This window comes from Cetorhinus maximus, chromosome 5, assembly GCF_964194155.1.
Source record: "Cetorhinus maximus chromosome 5, sCetMax3.hap1.1, whole genome shotgun sequence".
NCBI lineage: Eukaryota > Metazoa > Chordata > Chondrichthyes > Lamniformes > Cetorhinidae > Cetorhinus > Cetorhinus maximus.
In genome coordinates, this window is record NC_135883.1 from 28354572 (window position 1) to 28373020 (window position 18449).

The following is an 18449-nucleotide window of genomic DNA, read 5'->3' on the forward strand; positions in this document are numbered from 1 at the left end:
AACATGAAACCTCATTCACGGGCGGGATGAGGTTTCATGTAGGCTTTAAAAAATTTTAATAAAGATTTTGTAAAAATTATGGACATGTCACATGAGGGGACATGTCAGGGAATTTTTATTTTTCTATTTCTGTCTTCTTTACATTTACAGACAATCTCCCTGAGGCTGCACTTAGCCTCAGGGAGATGAATGTGCTCTTTCGTGCGCATGCGTGAAAGAGCGCACTCTCAATTTTGGGATTCCCCCCCCGCCCGCACAGGAAGCGCATTATGCTTCCGTGCACACGTCACGCTGGGCAGGCCTTAATTGGCCCGCCCACATAAAATGGCGCCACGCCTCTGATCAGGGACACCGATCGGAAGCGAGCCCATACGCGCCCGCCCATCAACTTCTCCCCCGAAGGGGGGAAAATTCAGCCCAATGTGTGTACATGTTCTTACTGTCTGCAAAGACAGGAGGCCTTGTATATTATGTAGCTTCCAGTACATGCAAATGCACCACACTGTGAGCCTGACTGACAACCTTAAATTGGTTATCAGTGTAATTCTTAGTACACTGAGGATTATTTAGCAAATGTTGTCCAATCGCAGAATCACATCTAATGTTGGACACTGTTTTGGTATGGTTTGTACCTTAGCCATTGCGAACAGTGGCTGGGACATATCACTGTTGGATATGATCCACCAGTCTTTAGGACGCACAGCCTGCATACCTAGTGTCACACCGGCACTGAAATTTATATACCACATTACTCATTTGTACAAGAGGTCTTTTTGGCTTGATGGCAACATCCTGTTAGTGGCGAATACTACTAGCATTGCTGCTGCATAGCAGCAGCGTGAAACTGCTAGCTTCACCTGTTGCTCAAATTTTTGAGATACCTTGCCCTTCAAGGATAATCTGAGGTAGAATAGGCACCTTTCAGGGCCAAAAGTGACAGCTTTAGGGCTGTTCGTGACTTTGCATGATATACAGTTCAAAATGATCAGATCAGGGTAGCCATTACCAGGAAGCCTTTGAGGCGCCCTATTTCAGCATCAAGATTGCATGGTGAACAGATGGGCCCTACTTGGGATTAATTGGGATAGATATAGTGTTAAGGGCTTGGATGGAATGGATTTCTTGAAATGTGCACACGAGAACTTTTTAGGTCAATATGTAGAGGGTCCAACAAGGGACGGCGCAGTGCTGGATCTAATTCTGGGGAATGCAGCCGGACAGTTGGTTGAGGTGGTGGTGGGCGAGCATTTCAGTGATAGCAACCACAACATAAGACCATAAGATGTAGGAGCAGAAATTAGGCCATTCGGCCCATCGAGTCTGCATCATGGTACAGTTTAAGTTTGTTATGGGCAAAGAAATAGACAAGTTGCAAAAAAATGTTTTGGATTGGGGGAGAGTGGATTTTAGTAAAATAAGGCAGGATCTGGCCAAGGTAGACTGGGAACAGCTACTTGTGGGGAAATCTACAGAGGAGCAGTGGGGCGGGGGGGGGGGCGTTCAAAAAGGAAACAGGGAGGGTACAGGCTCAACATGTTCCCTCTAAGGCGATAGGAAGGAGTAACAAGCCCAGATGGATGACCAGAGTTACTCATGTTACGATGAGAAGGAAAAGAGAAGCTTTTAGCAGGTACAAGGGAAGCAAATCAGCGGAGGCATTAGTGGACTACAGAAAGTGCAGGGTGGAGCTTAAGAAAGCAATAAGGAGAGCAAAGAGGGGATATGAGAAAGCTCTGGCTGGTAAAAGTAGGGAAAATCCCAAGATATTCTATATGTATATCAATGGGAAGAGGATAACCAGGGAAAGAGTAGGGCCCATAAGGGACCAAGGGGGCAGCTAATGTGGCTCCGCTATTTAAGAAGAGTTGTAGAGATAAGCCAGGGAACTATAGGCCAGTGAGTCTCACGTCAGTGGTAGGGAAACTATTGGAGAAAATTCTGAAGGAGAGAATCAATCTCCACTTGGAGAGGCAAGGTTTGATCAGGGATAGTCAGCATGGCTTTGTCAGAGGGAGGTCATGCCTAAAAAATTTGGTTTAATTTTTTGAGGAAGTGACCAGGTGTGTAGATGAGGGTAGTGCAGTTGATGTAGTTTATATGGATTTCAGCAAAGCCTTTGACATGGTCCCACATGGGAGACTTATAAAGAAGGCAAATGCACATGGGATACAGGGTAAGTTGATGAGGTGGATTCTGAATTGGATTAGTTGTAGGAGACAGAGGGTGATGACAGAAGGATGCATTAGTGACTGGAAGCCAGTGTCCAGTGGCGAACCACAGGGACCTGTGCTCGGTCACCTATTATTTGTTATTTATATAAACGACATAGATGACTATATGGGGGGTAGGATTAGTAAGTTTGCGGATGACACAAAGATTGGCCGGGTGGTTAATAGTGAGGTTGAGTGTCTTGGGCTACAGGAAGATATAGATGGGGTGGTCAAATGGGCAAATAAGTGGCAGATGGAATTTAACCCTGAAAAGTGTGAGGTGTACACTTTGGAAGGAGTAATTTGACAAGGAAGTATTCAATGAACGGCATGACACTAGGAAGTTCTGAGGAACAAAGGGACCTTGGCTTGGGTGTTCCATAGGTCTCTGAAGGTGGAGGGGCATGTTAGTGGGGTGGTGAAAAAGGAATACGGGACACTTGCCTTTATCAATCGAGGCATAGATTACAAAAGTAGGGAGGTCATGCTGGAGTTGTATAGAACGCTGGTGAGGCCACAGCTAGAGTACTGTGTGCAGTTCTGATCGCCACATTATAGGAGGGATGTGATTGCACTGGAGGGGGTGCAGAGGAGATTCACCAGGATGTTGCCTGGGATGAAACATTTAAGTTATGAAGAGAGGTTGGATAGACTTGGGTTGTTTTAGTTGGAGCAGAGAAGACTGAGGGGCGACCTGATCGAGGTGTACAAGATTATGAGGAGCATAGACAGGGTGGATAGGGAGCAGCTGTTCCCCTTAGTGGAAGGGTCAGTCACAAGGGGACGTAAGTTCAAGGTGAGGGGCAGGAGGTTTAAGGGGATGTGAGGAAAAACTTTTTTACCCAGAGGGTGGTGACAGTCTGGAATGCACTGCCTGGGAGGGTGGTGGAGGCGGGTTGCCTCACATCCTTTAAAAAGTACAAGGATGAGCACTTGGCATGTCATAACATTCAAGGCTATGGGCCAAGTGCTGGTAAATGGGATTAGGTAGGTAGGTCAGGTGTTTCTCAGGTGTCGGTGCAGACTCGATGGGCCGAAGGGCCTCGTCTGCACTGAGAGATTCTGTGATTTACAAGGTTGCTGATAAGGCCAATCTTATAGTGTGTAGAACTGTAAGAATCCCAATGCCTATATTGACAAGTGAAGGTAGGCTTGCGGTAGACCGTAGTAGGCCCTTTCCTTGGCATACTGGTTGAGAAATCTTCCAGGGCGTTCTCTACCTGTAAGCAAGCCAATCTTCTTTCCATGCCAATATGTTACCCCCTACACCATGAGCTTTTATTTTCCGTAATAGCCTTTGACATGACAACTTATCAAATGCCTTCTGGAAATCTAAGTACAGTACATCCACTGGTTCCCCTTTATCCACAGCACGTTACTTCTTCAAAGAGCTCCAATAAATTGGTTAAACATGACTTCCCTTTCACAAAACTATGTTGACTCTGCCTGATTACCTTGAATTTATCTAAGTGTCCTGTTGTAACCTCTTTAATAATAGCTCCTAACTTTCTCCCTATGACAGATGTTAAGCTAACTGGCCTGTTGTTTTCTGCTTTCTATCCCCTCTTTTTTGAATAAAAGTGTTACATTAGCTATTTTCCAATCAAATGGAGGCTCCCCGAATTCTAGGGAATTTTGGAAAATTAAAACCAACACATGAACTATCTCACTAGTCACTTCTTTTAAGGCCCTAGGATGAAATCCATCAGGACCCGGGGACTTAGCAAATTGTTTGAACTGCGGATTGACAAATTTCACTTCCCTGGTAATTGTAATTTTCTCGAGTTCCTCCCTCCCTTCCATTTCCTGATTTACAGTTATTTCTGGGATGTTTCTTGTATCCTTGGCAGTGAAGACCAACGCAAAATACAGGTTGAATTAATCTGCCATCTCCTTATTTTCATTATTAATTCCCCGGGTTCTCTTTCTATAGGACCGACGCTCACTTTGTTAACTCTTTTGCTGTTTTAAATATCTGTAGAAACACTTACTCTGTCTTTATATTTCTAGCTAGATTACTCTTGTACTCTAATTTTTCACTTCTTATTAATCTTTTAGTCTTACTTTGCTGTTTCTTTTATAGTCTGTCCAATCTTCCAACCATCCTTGCGCAATTATATGCTTTTTCTTTAAGTCTGATACTTTCTTTAACTTTTTAGCTAACCACAGATGGTAGGTCCTCCCCTTAGAATTTTTCTTTTCTCATTGGAATGCATCTATTCTGTGTAATCTGAAATATCCCCTAATTGTCTGCCACTGCATCTCTATTGACTATTCTTAACCTAAATTGCTAGTCCACTTTCACTAGCTCTGCTTTCATTACCTCATAATTGCCCTTATTTAAGTTTAAAATATTAGTCTTAGACCCACTCTTTTCTCCCTCAAACTGAATGTAAAATTCAGTCATATTATAATCACTGCGACCTAGGGGTGCCTTCCCTATGAGATCATTAATGAATCCTATCTCAATACCAGGTCTAGTATAGCCTGCTTTTGGCTAGTGCCAGAACATGCTGTTCCAGAAACTATCCTGAAAACGTTCTATGAATTCCTCATCTAGGTTACCTTTGTCCATCTGATTTTTCTAGTCTATATGTACATTAAAATCCCCCATGATAATCGCCATACCTTCTGACAAGCTCCCATTATTTCTTCTTTGATAGCCCGTTCTACCGTGTGGTTACTGTTAGGTGGCCTGTACATCTTGTGGGAAGTCACTCCCACAAGTGACTTCTTGCCTTTATCATTCCTCATCTCTACCCAAACCGCTTCTACATTCTGGTTTCTTGAACTTAGGTCGTCCCTCTCTATTGTGCTAATGCCATCATTAATTAACAGAGCCACCCCTCCACCTTTTCTGGTCCTTCCGAAATGTCACATACCCCTCAATATTCAGGTCCCAATTTATGTCATCCTGTAATGGCTATTAGTGCAAATTGCGAGAAACAAGTATAATCTATCAGTTCATCTGTTTTGTTTCGAATGCTACATGCATTCGGATAGAGTCTTTAGTTTTCTCCTTTCATTATTTTGTAACCTCTTGCCTTATCTGCTGATTTACTCTCAGATTTGTACTCTCTATACATTCCCATCATGGTCTGTTTATCATTTCCCACATTAATACCTTCCTCTCTTGCCTTGTCTCTACTCTAATTTACCATATCTTCCCAAATTTGATCCCTTGCCCCTACTAATTAGTTTAGAACCCTTTTTACTTCCCTAGTTATGCACTCACAAGAACACTAGTCTCAGCATGGTTCAGGTGTAAACGGTCCCAACGGTACAGCCCCCACTTTCTCCTCTCCTCCCGCTCCAAGTTCCTCTCTTGCCCTGAGCAGTTGCCTCAAACCCTGGCACCAGGCAGGTAACACAGCATTCTGGACTCGTGCTCTTTGCTGTAGAGAAGAGTGTCAATCCCCCTCATTATACTGCCACCTACAACCACCACATTCCCTGTTTCCTCGTCCATCTTGAACAGTTTCCTGTACCATGGTGCCATGGGCAGTCTGTTCATCCACCTTGCAGACCTCACTTTTGTCCACACAGGTTGTGAGCACCTCAAACTTGTTTGACAATTTCAAAGTCTGAGGCTCCTCCACTACTGTCTGCTCAGTCTCTTTACTTGCCTCACTTAGTCACAACCTCCTGTGCCTCTCTGCTGACCAAAACAGACGCTATATTCTGAGAGTGACTGTCTTCTGAAATAAGAGTGTCCAGGTATTTCTCCCCCTTCCTTATGCTGCGCAATGTCTGCAGTTCGGCTTCCAGATCAATAATCCTGATCCCGAATTCCTCTAACTTTTTGCAGATGTGTTTGCCCTGGTGTCCAAAGTACCCACATTCCACAGCTGTAACACAGCTGCCATTCTTACTTGTTATTTAGTTAAATTAATTTAATTACTTAATTGACTTAGAATAATTCCTATGTATTCTAGAATTTACTGTGCTTATTCAATGCTAGTACCACCTACAACTAAAAGTTATACTTTTCTTAATTACACAAGTATGTATTTTAGATATTTATCTTAATTATTTTATTTCATTTTTAATTTATTTTAAAGTTTTGTTCTTTTATTTATAGATCTACCTTAATTCTGGTGTCCTAAGCTAGCTATTAACACACTGTCCATTACACCAAGTACTTACCGGCCCATCAACTTACTTGTTTCCTGTGATGTCAGCTGCCTTTTTCATTCAGTTTCTTCAGCGGCTGAAATGGTCCTGACTGTCAATTGTCTCCACTCTGCTCCTTCACTGTTTTTGGGTCAAAATCCTGGAGCTCCCTCCCTAACAGCACCGTGGGTGTACCTATACCACATGGACTGCAGTAGTTCAAGAAGGCAGCTCACCACCACCTTCTCAATGGCAATTAAGGATGGGCAATAAATGCCTGCCTAGCCAGCAACACCCACATCCCATGAACGAATAAAAGAAAAGATAGGAAAGGCTGCGCTCCAATCCTCGGGCTGTATTTATGGCATTCCCAACTGTCTCTGCTCCGCCCAGGTAAGAAAGGCATGGATTTCTGATGGGTAGGTGATATCTGACTAATATGATCGATCTTTTTGAAGAGATCACTAATGTGGTGAATATGGAGGTGTCTGTGGGTGTTGTCTATGTGGCTTTTTAGAAGGTTACACAAAAGACTATTAGCAAAAATGAAGGCTCACAGAATTTGAAGTAACCTTGTTATATGAGTTGGTAATTGCTTAGGATTTTGGAAATGTAAATGGATGGATAAAGAGGACGCTCTCTGATTGGCAAGACGCAGCAAATTGTGTTCTCTGGGGATCTGCACTGCGGCCTCACCTTATATATGAATCATGTGGATGAAGGAATAGATGGCTGCATATTAAAATTTGTAGATGGCACTAAGTTATGAGGCATAGTAAATTGTGTGGATTGGAGGAGAAGGTCACAAAGGATCATAGACTAAGTGAGTGGGCAAAACGATATCAGATGGAATGCAATGGGGAGAAGTGTGAGATCATTCACTTTGGATCCGAAAAAACGAATACTTTCTTCACGGTGAAAGCCTAGGAGCCACGAAGAAGCAATCTGATTAGGTACCCAAGTACATAAATCATTAGAAGCTCAGCACTGGTAGAAAAAACAATATAAAAAGCTAATGGAATGGTGGCCTGTACCTCAAGAGGGATGCAATACAAAAGAGAGGAAGTGATACTTCAGTTCTGCAGAACTTTGGAAGACTCCATCTAAAGTAGTGCATTCAGTTTTGGGCACTACGCCTCCAGAAAGATGTATTGCCCTAGTCAGGGATGCAGCACAGATTTACCAGAATTAACTGGGGCTGAAAGGTTTAAATTATGACAGCAGCTTGTAAAAACTTTGTACTCCTTAGAGTTCAGATGGCTGAAGATGATCTAATCAAAATGTCAAAAATGATAAATAAACTCGATAGGATGGCTACAGAGAAACTACTTCTTCTGGTGGGAGAATTCAGAAAAAAATGGAGCATAATATTAAGATTAGTGATAGGTCAGTAAGCAGTGAAATTAGGAGGCACTTTTTCTACACAAAGGATAATGGAAATCCGGAACTTCTGTCCCCTTAAGGCTCTGGAGGCTGGATCAATTGGAATTTTCAAAACTGAAATCAACAGATATTTGTTAAACAAGGGTAACAACTTGTACTTAAATAAATACTTCCACGGCCTCAAGACACCACAAAGTGCTTCATAACCAATGAAGTACTTTTCAAATATTGTCACTGTTGTAAGGAAACGCCATAGCTAATTTGCACAAAGGTAGTTTCCACAAACAGCAATGACCAAATAATGTGTTTTAATGATTTTGGTTCTAGGTTAAATATTTACCCAAACACTAGGAGAACTGCCTTGCTGTTATTTAAATAATGCCACAAGATCATTTGAATCCAATTATTTAGGACTGAGATGAGAGAAATTTCTTCATTCAGGGTTATGAATCTTTGGAATCTGTTACCTTGAAAGGGCGTGGATGCTTCATTGTTGAGTATATTCAAGATTGGGATTGATAAATTATTGATCTCTCAGGGAATTAAGGGATATATGGAGCAGGCAGCAAAGTGGAGTTGAAACAGATTAACCATGATCATATCGAGTGGTGGAGCAGGCTAGAAGGACTGTATGGTATACTTTTGTTTCTATTTCTTATGTTCTCATGTTTCTAGTGCCTGTAAAAATTTGTGTTATGCTGTAACTTATGCATAGTAACAGTTGAGAGGAGTCATTCATTTCAATCAACAAGGAGAAATGTTCATCCAGATTGCATAGTCCAATATATTAATTATTCTTCACTAGGAAACACATGAGTTCATGTCAATTTCAGTAAGCAAACTGAAGCTGTTTAATCCTAAAACAATTTTGGATGAGCAGTTAATTTGACTCTACTGTCATACTTGGTCCTAGAGAACAAGAGCTTGCTTATGGGCTTTTAAAAAAAATTCCATCAAGATTTTTTTCTGGTTATTGCAAATCAGGGAGTAACAGTGCAGAGGCACTTTCAATAGGGGCATTTCACAGATAGCCTGCAAGGATCATGAACCAGGTGGGGGTGGGGAGGATGGAAGGAGTGGAAGAAGAAAGTAAAGATTGATCTGATAACTCACCAGTGAGTATGCCCAGCAGGATATAATGTAACTGATAGCTCATTAGCATTCTGTTTATAGTACTTAATCAAGTAATTTAAATTTCAAGCCTGGAGGTAAATGTAAATTTTCACTGGAAGAATTAATCTGATGCAATGATTTCAGTAAAGTCACTGTGAAATAAAAATACAATTCCTGAAAATACTCAGCAGGTCAGGCATCATCTTAATTCTGATGAAAGGTCAGTTTGACCTGGATGGTTAATTATGTTTTGAACCACAGATGCTGCCTGACCTACTGAGTATTTCCAGCATTTTTTATGTTTCTTTCAGACTTCCAGCATTGGCAGTAATTTACTTTTGTATTAAAGTCACTGTGAAATCTCATTCAACTTTACAGAGTTATTTATTCTCGGTTCTGATATCACTGTTATGAAGAAAAACGAATTTCGTGGTAATGAAATCATGTGCATTATATTATATTGTGTAATTTTTGAACAGATTCAGTCATAAACAAGTTTATTTACAGATTTATTTTTAAGAGGTTATGGATAAGCAGTAAAGGACTATTTGGGCTAAAGGACTATTTCCCATTAGATCATATGAGCCTCCTCTTTCCTTGAGTAAGTGGCCTCAAAATTGAAAAAACTCTTCCTATGGATGTATAATTCATAAAGTATCTCCGTTCAGACTAGAATGGTGCAAGTGCAGAGTTAGAAGCATTCCCAGTCTTTTTATTTTATACTTTCAACACTCTTTGGAGAACTCGACCATAAAATGTTATAATTATTCAAAAATCAAAAGCAAGTTGTCAATTAAAATAACACAAATTATAATACAGCAGGATCAATAATCTACACCTACCAAGTTTGTTTCTTTTCTTTAGTCCTTTGGAGACAGTGTTCACTCTTGCATTTTGCATAAAAACCTCAGAAGCAACATCTGCCGTTTTCTGTCAGAAAAAGAAAAAATGCATTTTTAAAAGGCATTGCCAAGTTTGTTTTACAACACTGCTGGAATAGCATAATGTATGCTCCAACAATGTCGAAAATTTCATATAATTATTATACTGTTCATTCACACAGAGGGAAATTGAGGTAAACCAAAAATGAGAGCAAACTAGTACCCTCTGCTTCCAATAGCTCCATAGAAGAAAAGAGTATTTAGGACACAGCCAAAAATCAAGTTTATTTGTACAGCTGTTTGCAGAAAGTGGATGGAGAGAGGGGTTGGTGGAACTGATATCCTCAGTTTCACAACTGCACAGAGACTGAAATCAAAATCCTCTGCCGACTTCCCATGCAGCCATATGTCATATGATTTGGCAAATACCCGAGGTTTGCATTTGGTCATGGCCAATTCAAGAATTTCAAGGACAAACAAATTATTCTTAGTGTCTAACTTGCAAAAACAAAGTAGAAAAGGGGATTTTCCCATAAAAGCATTCTTGTAAAATCTCTTCTGAAATTTTTGAGCAGCAGGATACTTCTGATTCTTCCACCAAGCTTTTAGAAAAATGAACTGGTAATAGGAATATTTATCCCTATCTTAATGATGTTCAGAGAGATAACAGGTAGGAGAAATATATGAAAACTGGCAAAGTATAAATGCTTATAAATTTAGCTAAACCTGTCCTCCTGCCCGAAACGAGACATTGCTGATTGAGTTTTTCCTCTATTATTGTAACCCCAGGTTTCAAATGTGGCTTTGTGGTACATCATAACAAATGCATTACACAACATAGACCTACAGGTGGCACAAAGGAATACAACTGATCAGGAGAAATGAAACCAGTGCTGGCTGACTTTCTCTCTCCTACCACTTTTTGCTTGATTGCCCTCTTTCCTTCCACATCAGATTTGACTTTAATTTAGCACTAAATTAGCAGCCTCATTCAAAGAGGCATTAAGTATACACACCGTTGGAATTCGAAATGACGCAGTGTAGTGCAATAATCAAGGGTGTTTTTCTGAGGCTGGCAGTGTAGAGACAGATTTCACTTAACTTGCTGCTTCCACATTTCATCCTCTTCCCCCTTGCTGTGCTTGATGTCCAACACCTACCATCATACACCTGCTACCCAATGTTTCACATGCCTGTGACACCCATCTGTCTGATGCATAGTGTGCAACACCCCCACACATGCCCTTGATGAGGCTCTGAATTATCTTTCCTCCCATCCTCTCAAGAGTTTCTTTCTAATTTGCCTGTCTCTATCTTGCCTCACCCTTTCCCCCTCATCCAAATACTGCAATGTCCTATACTCACACGTGTTTGGGGGTGAAGGGGGGGTTGAGGGGCAAGGGGAATGGTGGTGGTGGTGTCGGCAGCATAATGGTATTGTCACTGGACTAGCAATCAAGAGGCCCAACTAATGCTCCAGGGACAGGGGTTCAAATCCCAACATAGCTGCTGGTGGAATTTAAATTCAATTAATAAATCTGGAATTAAAAGCTAGTCTGCTACACCATTAAAAGCGAGACCATGGTCAATTGTTGTAAAAATCCATTTGGTTCACAAACGTCCTTCAGGGAAGTTCCTTACCTCGTTTAGCCTACATGTGACTCCAGACCCACAGCAACGTGGTTGACTATGAAATGGCCAAGCAAGCCATTCAGTTGTATCAAACTGCTACAGAAAAATCAATAAAGAATAAAACCGTACAGACCACCTGGCAACGATCTAGGCACCGGAAACAAAGGCACACCTGCAAAGTCCTTCTTGCTAACATCTGGGAGCTTGTGCCAAAATTGGGAGAGCTGTTCCACAGACTAGTCCAGCAACAGCCTGACATAGTCATACTCACCAAACTGTACCTTACAGACAATTTCCCAGACACCACAATCACCAGAGGTGGCAGCACAGTGGTATACAGTGGGCAGGGAGTTGCCCTGGAAGCCCTCAACATTGACTGTGGACTCCATGAAATCCCATAATATCAGGTCAAACATGGGCAAGGAAACTTCCAGCTGATTACCAGTTCTGAAGAGGAGTCATATTGGACTCAAAATGTCAACCCAGTTTCTCTCTCCGCAGATGCTGCCGGACCTGCTGAGTTTTTCCAGCACTTACTGTTTTTATTTCAGATCTCCGGCATCCACAGTATTTTGCTTTTAGTTGATCCTGCTGATTACCACCAATCACTCCCTCAGGTGATGAATCAGTACTTCCCCACGTTGAACACAACTGGAGTCAATGAGAGTCAAGTGGAAAGCTCTCCGCTGGTTGGAGTCATACCTAGCACAAAGGAAAATGGTTGTGTATGCTGGAGGTCAATCATTTCAGTCCCAGGGCATGATGTCCTCGGCCCAACCATCTTCAGCAGCTTCATCAATGATCTCCCTTCTTTCTGAAGGTCAGAAGTGGGGATGTTCGTTGATTGCACAATGTTCAACACCATTCATGACTCCTCAGATACTGAAGTAGTCCATATCCAAATACAGCAAGACCTGGACAATATCCACGTTTAGGCTGACAAGGGGCAAGTAACATTCGCGCCGCTCAAGTGCCAAGCAATGACCATCTCCAACAAGAGAGAATCTAGCCATCGCCCCTTGACATTCTATGGTATCACTATCACTGAATCCTCCACTATCAACATCCTAGGGATTACCATTGACCAGAAACTGAACTGGATTAGGCAGATAAATACTGTTTACTTCTGACAGATTCAATTGTGAGGGTGGTTGGGTGAAGGAGGGAGGGAGGGAGAGAGAGTGGGGGTGGGCAGATGAGTGAAGGTGGCTGATGGGGTGTATGAGAGAAGGGGAGTGGTGAGAGGGAGGGGTGTGTGTGTCTGGCTCAGTCCCAGTCTCAGGGTTCTCATTCAGCTTCACCCCCATACACCAACAGGCACTCTTGCCCACTCTCACAGTGGGTGAATGAGCAGCACCCCAAGACTGGGATTGAGCTGGACACATACACTTTCACCCTTTCACACTCTAATGGTCATCTTAATGTTGTGTCAAACTTTATCTTTCTGAAATTTGCTCATTAGCAAAATTTGAAATGTGCCCCCACGCCGCCCACCCCAAAGCAGAAAGGTTGGACAAGCCTGATCTGAACTTAGTGGAGTTCTATGCAGAAGTGGGGTACCCTTCTGGAGGTAAGGTGACCTTTTGGATATAGTCCTAGGACACCTTTGGGAAAGGTCAAGTGCTCTTTGGGATTGTTAAAATTAGACATGAATGTGAGTAAAATGTGGACAAACTTATTGCAACTGTCAAGCTCATTGGACCTGCCAAGGGAGCTGTCATGCTATCAAAGGAATTAAATCTCCTACCCTTTAAATATTAGAAAAGAAATTGTCTGTGTTGAAAAAAATCAGTGAGAAAAAACGAATAATTTCAAATGACCTAATCGATTAATTTAAAATGCTGCAATAAAATGATCACAACCACAATCCTGCTGGACTGTAAGATTCAAAATTCTCAAATCTTTCCTTGAACAGTCTTTTTACTTTTGGGGCAACTGATGTTGGTCACTTCTGTACCCTTTCTATTTGTTCTTATCTTCAATTTTCTTCTTTCTCCTTTTCTAAAAGGTGTTAACTCTTTTGGTCCTTTTATGTATCAGCCGTGGCTCAGTTGGTAGTACTCTCATCTTAGAATCAGAAGTTATGCGTTCAAGACGCCCTCCAGGACATGAACATAAAAGTCTAAGTTGACCCAGCGCAGAACTGCAGATGTGCCATCTTTCAGATAAGATGTTAGACCGACATCCCGTCTGTCCTCTCAGGTGGATGTAAAAGATCTCATGACACTATTTCGAAGTACCTCACCCAAGTCGTTACTATTCATGTACGTACCTCAAGACTAGGTTGTGGTAGGAGAACATAATGCCCTCCTTAAATGCACAATTCTTGAATGGTAGATTATTTTACCTTCCCTTGCTCCTGGAGCAATGCCCAACTGTGGCACCGCCTCGGTCCTTGCTGAGATCAGCAAATTCACCAAAGTCAATTGTGTGACCTGTAAGATTCGGCTATGGCAACTTTAGCTCTGAGACCTTTCGTGTTCTTTCTAACGCAACTATATTTTGGTGGAATAATGACCAAAACCGACCACAGTATTCTAAGTGAGGGATGGCCAATGTATTCTAAGACTTTAGGATGACCAATGTAGAATTGCATCCTAATGTGATTATATACTTCAACATCCTATTAGCTCTTTTTAATTGATTCAACACATTATCTGGAAATTGAAAGTGACATGATTGCTATTACTGCCAAGTTCCTTTTCAGGTCCCCTGTCCTAATTCAATTTGATTCATTATGCCCCAGATTTTCAATCTGTGAAATAATTTACATTTATCAGAGTCAAATTTCATTTGCTATGCATCTGTCCAGTTGTATAACTGAATCTTTTTTTTTTGCAATTCTATATCTCTGCTGCTCTCCCTGTTTTTGTTATCAGCTTACAATAAAAACAGAAACTGCTGGAAATACTCAGTACTGATGAAAGGTCATTGACCCAAAACATCAACTCTGTTCCTCTCTCCACAGATGCTGCCAGCCCTGCTGAGTGTTTTCAGCACTTTGTGTTTTAGATTTCCAGCATCCACAGTATTTAGCTTTTGACCAGTTCATCATTGGTTTCACCAGCCACGTTGTGTGTGTATTAGAAACAAATGAAGTGCCTATACTGATCCTAGAGGACACCATTTAATTTTCCAATTTGGCATTGAATCTCTCATGAGTACTCTCTCTCCTATGTTTTTAAAGCAATTTCTATTGTTTTACCCTGGGTTCTTGTAGCTATTAATTGAATGTATTTCACATGGAATTTTAGTTAAAAGTTTTCTGAAAGTCTAAATAAACATGTTGTGTGCAATTATATACTTTATCTGTAAATGGCTCAAAGGAAATTTCCCAGTGTCTTCTCCTTCAAAGTCAATGCTGGCTGCTTTGATTACACTACTATACAGGCAACATGCCCCTTAGCATCCGTCCAGTATTTCATCCTTTACTAATAGATTATGAATTGACAGTTGCCTAGGTCATATGTCAGCACAGTGATTTCCTGCAGAACTTATCCAATTTTTACAAGTTTATCATGGCAAGAGAGAATGAAAGTTGCGATTGAATCTGCTTTTACCATCCTTTCAGGCAGTGCATTCCAAATCATAAAAAAAATGTTTTTTATTTCACCCCTGGTTCTATTGCCAATTCCTTCAAATCTATGAACTGAAGTTGCAGACCATTCTGCCACTGAAACTTATTTACTCACCATTCATGATTTTGGACACCTCAACTAAATACTCCCTTAACATCACTGTTCCAAGAACAACAACCCCAGCTTCTCTGGACTCTCAAGGTAACTGAGTCTCTCATCTCTGGTATCATTCTAGTAAATAACCTCTGCATCCTCTCTAAGGCCTTAACATCCTTCCTAAGTGTGTTTCTTAAATGTATCCAGGGATTTTGTTTCCACCACTCTTTCTGAAAAGAGTTGATGTTGATCAGAGTCTGCTTGAAGAACTTTCTGACAGAGTCCTTAAGTTGCCTTCTACTAGCTTAAACCTATGTCCTATGACTGCAATTTAATTTTAACTAACACTGACTTACACAGTGCCAGGAACAATGGTCGGATAAAAATAGTGTTAATGCTAACTATTAAAAGTATCAGAAGCAGACATTGCTGTTACCCACTTTAAGCATGACCAAAAATCATTAAAAACATTAATAAATTGCAAAATAAATAGGCAGTAGGCACATCAAATGGAAAGTCAAGAATTTTAAGACATTATAGTTACGGTGAGATATTGTAGGTAGCCTAGGAAGAACTTTAGTATTGAAATATTATGCTCTACACCTTCAGAGTCCCATTTGCTTGGCTATTGGTGCTTGAGACTGTTTAGGGTAATTCCTGCTCCGAGAGCTCTCTCTATTTACCTAAAGTTTTATTCAGTTTGTTTTCCTCCTTCCCATTTTAGTTGGCATGTGCATGTATTTTGAAGGAATTAATCAATATATATTTATTTTTCTTATTAATATATGCCCATATTTATCATTCCTAGTCAACACCTTTGGTTTGAAGTGTTCTGTTTTGTTCAGATATATTTTACCAATATATTTCAAACTAATTTATTCTAGTTTCATCCAGATTACTGTCTAATTTGCCTTTTTAAAATCACATGATCTTCTTTTGTCCTAGCTTTTACTGTGCAGGTTGCCAGATAATCTTAAATGTAATTACTCAAGCTATTGTTTTCAGTACCCTGATCTGTGCCCTGAGGAGGAAACATAATTTAAACTACCGAGCATTTAACCTTCACATAATAGTACTCACCTCAATAACATTATGGCAGGACTTGCAAAAGAACTTGCCTTCATCTGAGATCCCCCAGTTAATCACAGAACATTGTTTGCACGCTTGTCTGAAATCTCTCTGAAAAAGATATAAATATATACCTTAGCAAATCCTTTCCTATTGAAACAAAAGGCATAAATACAAAAATTAAAACGTTCTTTCAGAGAGGGGTTTAAAGAAGCCAAGATGAGAAAATGGTAACAGTTATACCACCCCTCACATACAAGCTAAAATTCCACAGTGGTTGCAGTCTTGGTGCTCCAGAGTGTCATGATGTGTTCATGCACATGACAAGCTCCCAATATATTCTATGTTCATTTCTTTTTCTTCCAAATCTGCAGGAAGTTAACTGTCACATCTAGCTAACACCAAAAAACTAGCAATACAGCAGCCCATTGGGGATCAGATTGAAAATGTATTGTAATGCATGTGCATGAAGCACCTGTGGTAGAGGGAGGATGAGACGCTGATGTGTGATATGGAAGATGGGGATGGCAGGTGCGGAGGAATCATTGGAACACGACAGGCATTGTTGTGTGTCGGGGAGGGGAGCAGGGCGGCAGGGGGCCAATGTTCCAGGTACGTACAGGGATGGGGGGAGTGGGGCAGAGATCCATGCCTTAGGGTAGGGGAGAAAACTGTGGGGGGGGGACAAAAGGAGGCATCGCTCCCTGACACGTGGCAGTGATGTTGGGTGGGACACCACTCCATGTCACAGGGTGGAAGTGATGGGGATGCACTGCTCCGGGTCATGCATTGGTGGGGGGGGGGGGGGGGGGGTGGTCACAGGGTGGTGTAGGGGCACCAGTCCAATGTCATGCAGTGGGGGAGGGTCGGATGGCGGTGTTGGTGGGGGCACCACTCCAGGGCCGAAGTGATGGGGGGGGGGCATTGCTCCAGGTCATGCATTAGGTGGGGGAGGGGGGGCACCGGTCCACGTCACGCATTGGGGTTTTGATTTGAAATATCCCGCGCGCCACCTGCAGGAGTGGAGGGCGGGGCTACGCCAACCGCCGGATAAACAGCCAGAGGTCACTCCACTCACCGTGTCCTCCTCATCCATCCTCAACCCAGATCGACCGGCTCACTCAGGCCGGACCACTTTCTCCGCGTACACTTCCGGTCCGCCGCTCAAACCCCGCCGGTACACGCAATGTATAATTTTCAGCTTAATTTTAAAACATATTCCAGGGTAGCATAGAAATCGTATCCATTTGCCACCCCCCCTCTTTTTTTTTAAAGCTTAAAAAATGTCATTTATTTTAATATATTTAACTCCTTTAAATCATAAGATTTATAAGATTGTGTATTTGTGGTATGTGTTGTGTAGTTGCTGAGCTTCGACTCACCAGCCAATAATGTGAATGTGTTTCCTGTGAGAATTCTTGAGTTTTGTTTAAGCCCGACGATTAATGAACAGACGTAAATGTTCCTATTTGCAGAAGGATTTAGATTCTTTGAGTAGAGAAGTTGAAACTGAAATTTTAACATCGATGATAAATAGTGGCTGTTGAAAACTTAATACAAATGAAAATGAATTAACACAAGGACGCTGAAAAGGTGACTTGGAGGAGTAGTAACCATGTCACATTCAATATCAAGAAAACATGAAGAAGAAATTAAAAACTAATAAAAGTACTGGAGCACAATGTTTGTTCAAGGCTATAGTGAACATGCCGAGGCTTTGCAACACACCGGTCACATTGATTAATAATATCATCAATTCTGGTCTAACAAAGATGAATGTGCATTGTGGAGGATGCTGGGGTGGGGTGACATCAAGACTGATCATGTGTAAATAGGATGTACAAGGAATGTTGAGAAATTCAACCTCTAAATTGAAGAAAAATGGATAAATAGGACCTAACTGAGACTTATAAAATATTTAACTTTAGATGTGACAAACCTGGGAAACCCTGGAAGTAAGTGGTTCAAATTCAAAAACCAATGGTGCAAAGCCCCCTCAAAAAAGGTCAATTTATAAAGTTAAAGCATGTTCTGGTGGCCTTCTGTATCACCATTACTATTTGATTGAAAATAACTATTTACAGCTGTTTAAAATGCTTGTTACACTAGCAGTGTGACACCAATCAGCAGTACTTTATTTGTGCCTTCCTTAACGAGAAGAAGGTGTACTGACCTCAGCAGTAAGAAGTTCAGTAATACTTTTGGGATTTTAAAAATTAAAAGTAAAAGTTTTATTAACAAGAATAAAAGAAAACTTAAGCACACAAGATTAGTTACACAGTTAAACTTAGTCTTACAAAACATTCCCCAAGAAGACACTCTACTTGGTCAGACCCACAAGTAAACACCTTCCAGGCACCACTCCCTTATAGATG

At 41.3% G+C, this 18449-nt stretch overlaps 1 protein-coding gene and 1 long non-coding RNA gene across 3 annotated transcripts in view; one reads left to right on the forward strand and one right to left on the reverse strand.

The window, feature by feature from the left end:
- taf1b (TATA box binding protein (Tbp)-associated factor, RNA polymerase I, B) overlaps window positions 1-17236 on the reverse strand; it is a 97157-nt gene extending 79921 nt beyond the window's left edge. For both annotated transcript variants that reach the window (XM_078541627.1, XM_078541630.1), the window contains exons 1-3: window positions 17153-17236; window positions 16087-16185; window positions 9662-9749 (exon numbers count right to left, since the gene is read on the reverse strand). In XM_078541627.1, the coding sequence (XP_078397753.1) occupies window positions 9662-9749; window positions 16087-16185; window positions 17153-17170 (205 nt within the window). In that variant the 5' untranslated portion in view covers window positions 17171-17236. The remainder of the gene's footprint in view (window positions 1-9661; window positions 9750-16086; window positions 16186-17152) is intronic.
- Window positions 17171-17745, forward strand: LOC144680542 (uncharacterized). The gene is made up of 2 exons (XR_013576578.1): window positions 17171-17251; window positions 17550-17745. It is a non-coding gene; the product is annotated as an uncharacterized LOC144680542 (long non-coding RNA).
- Window positions 17746-18449: the final 704 nt, after the last annotated feature.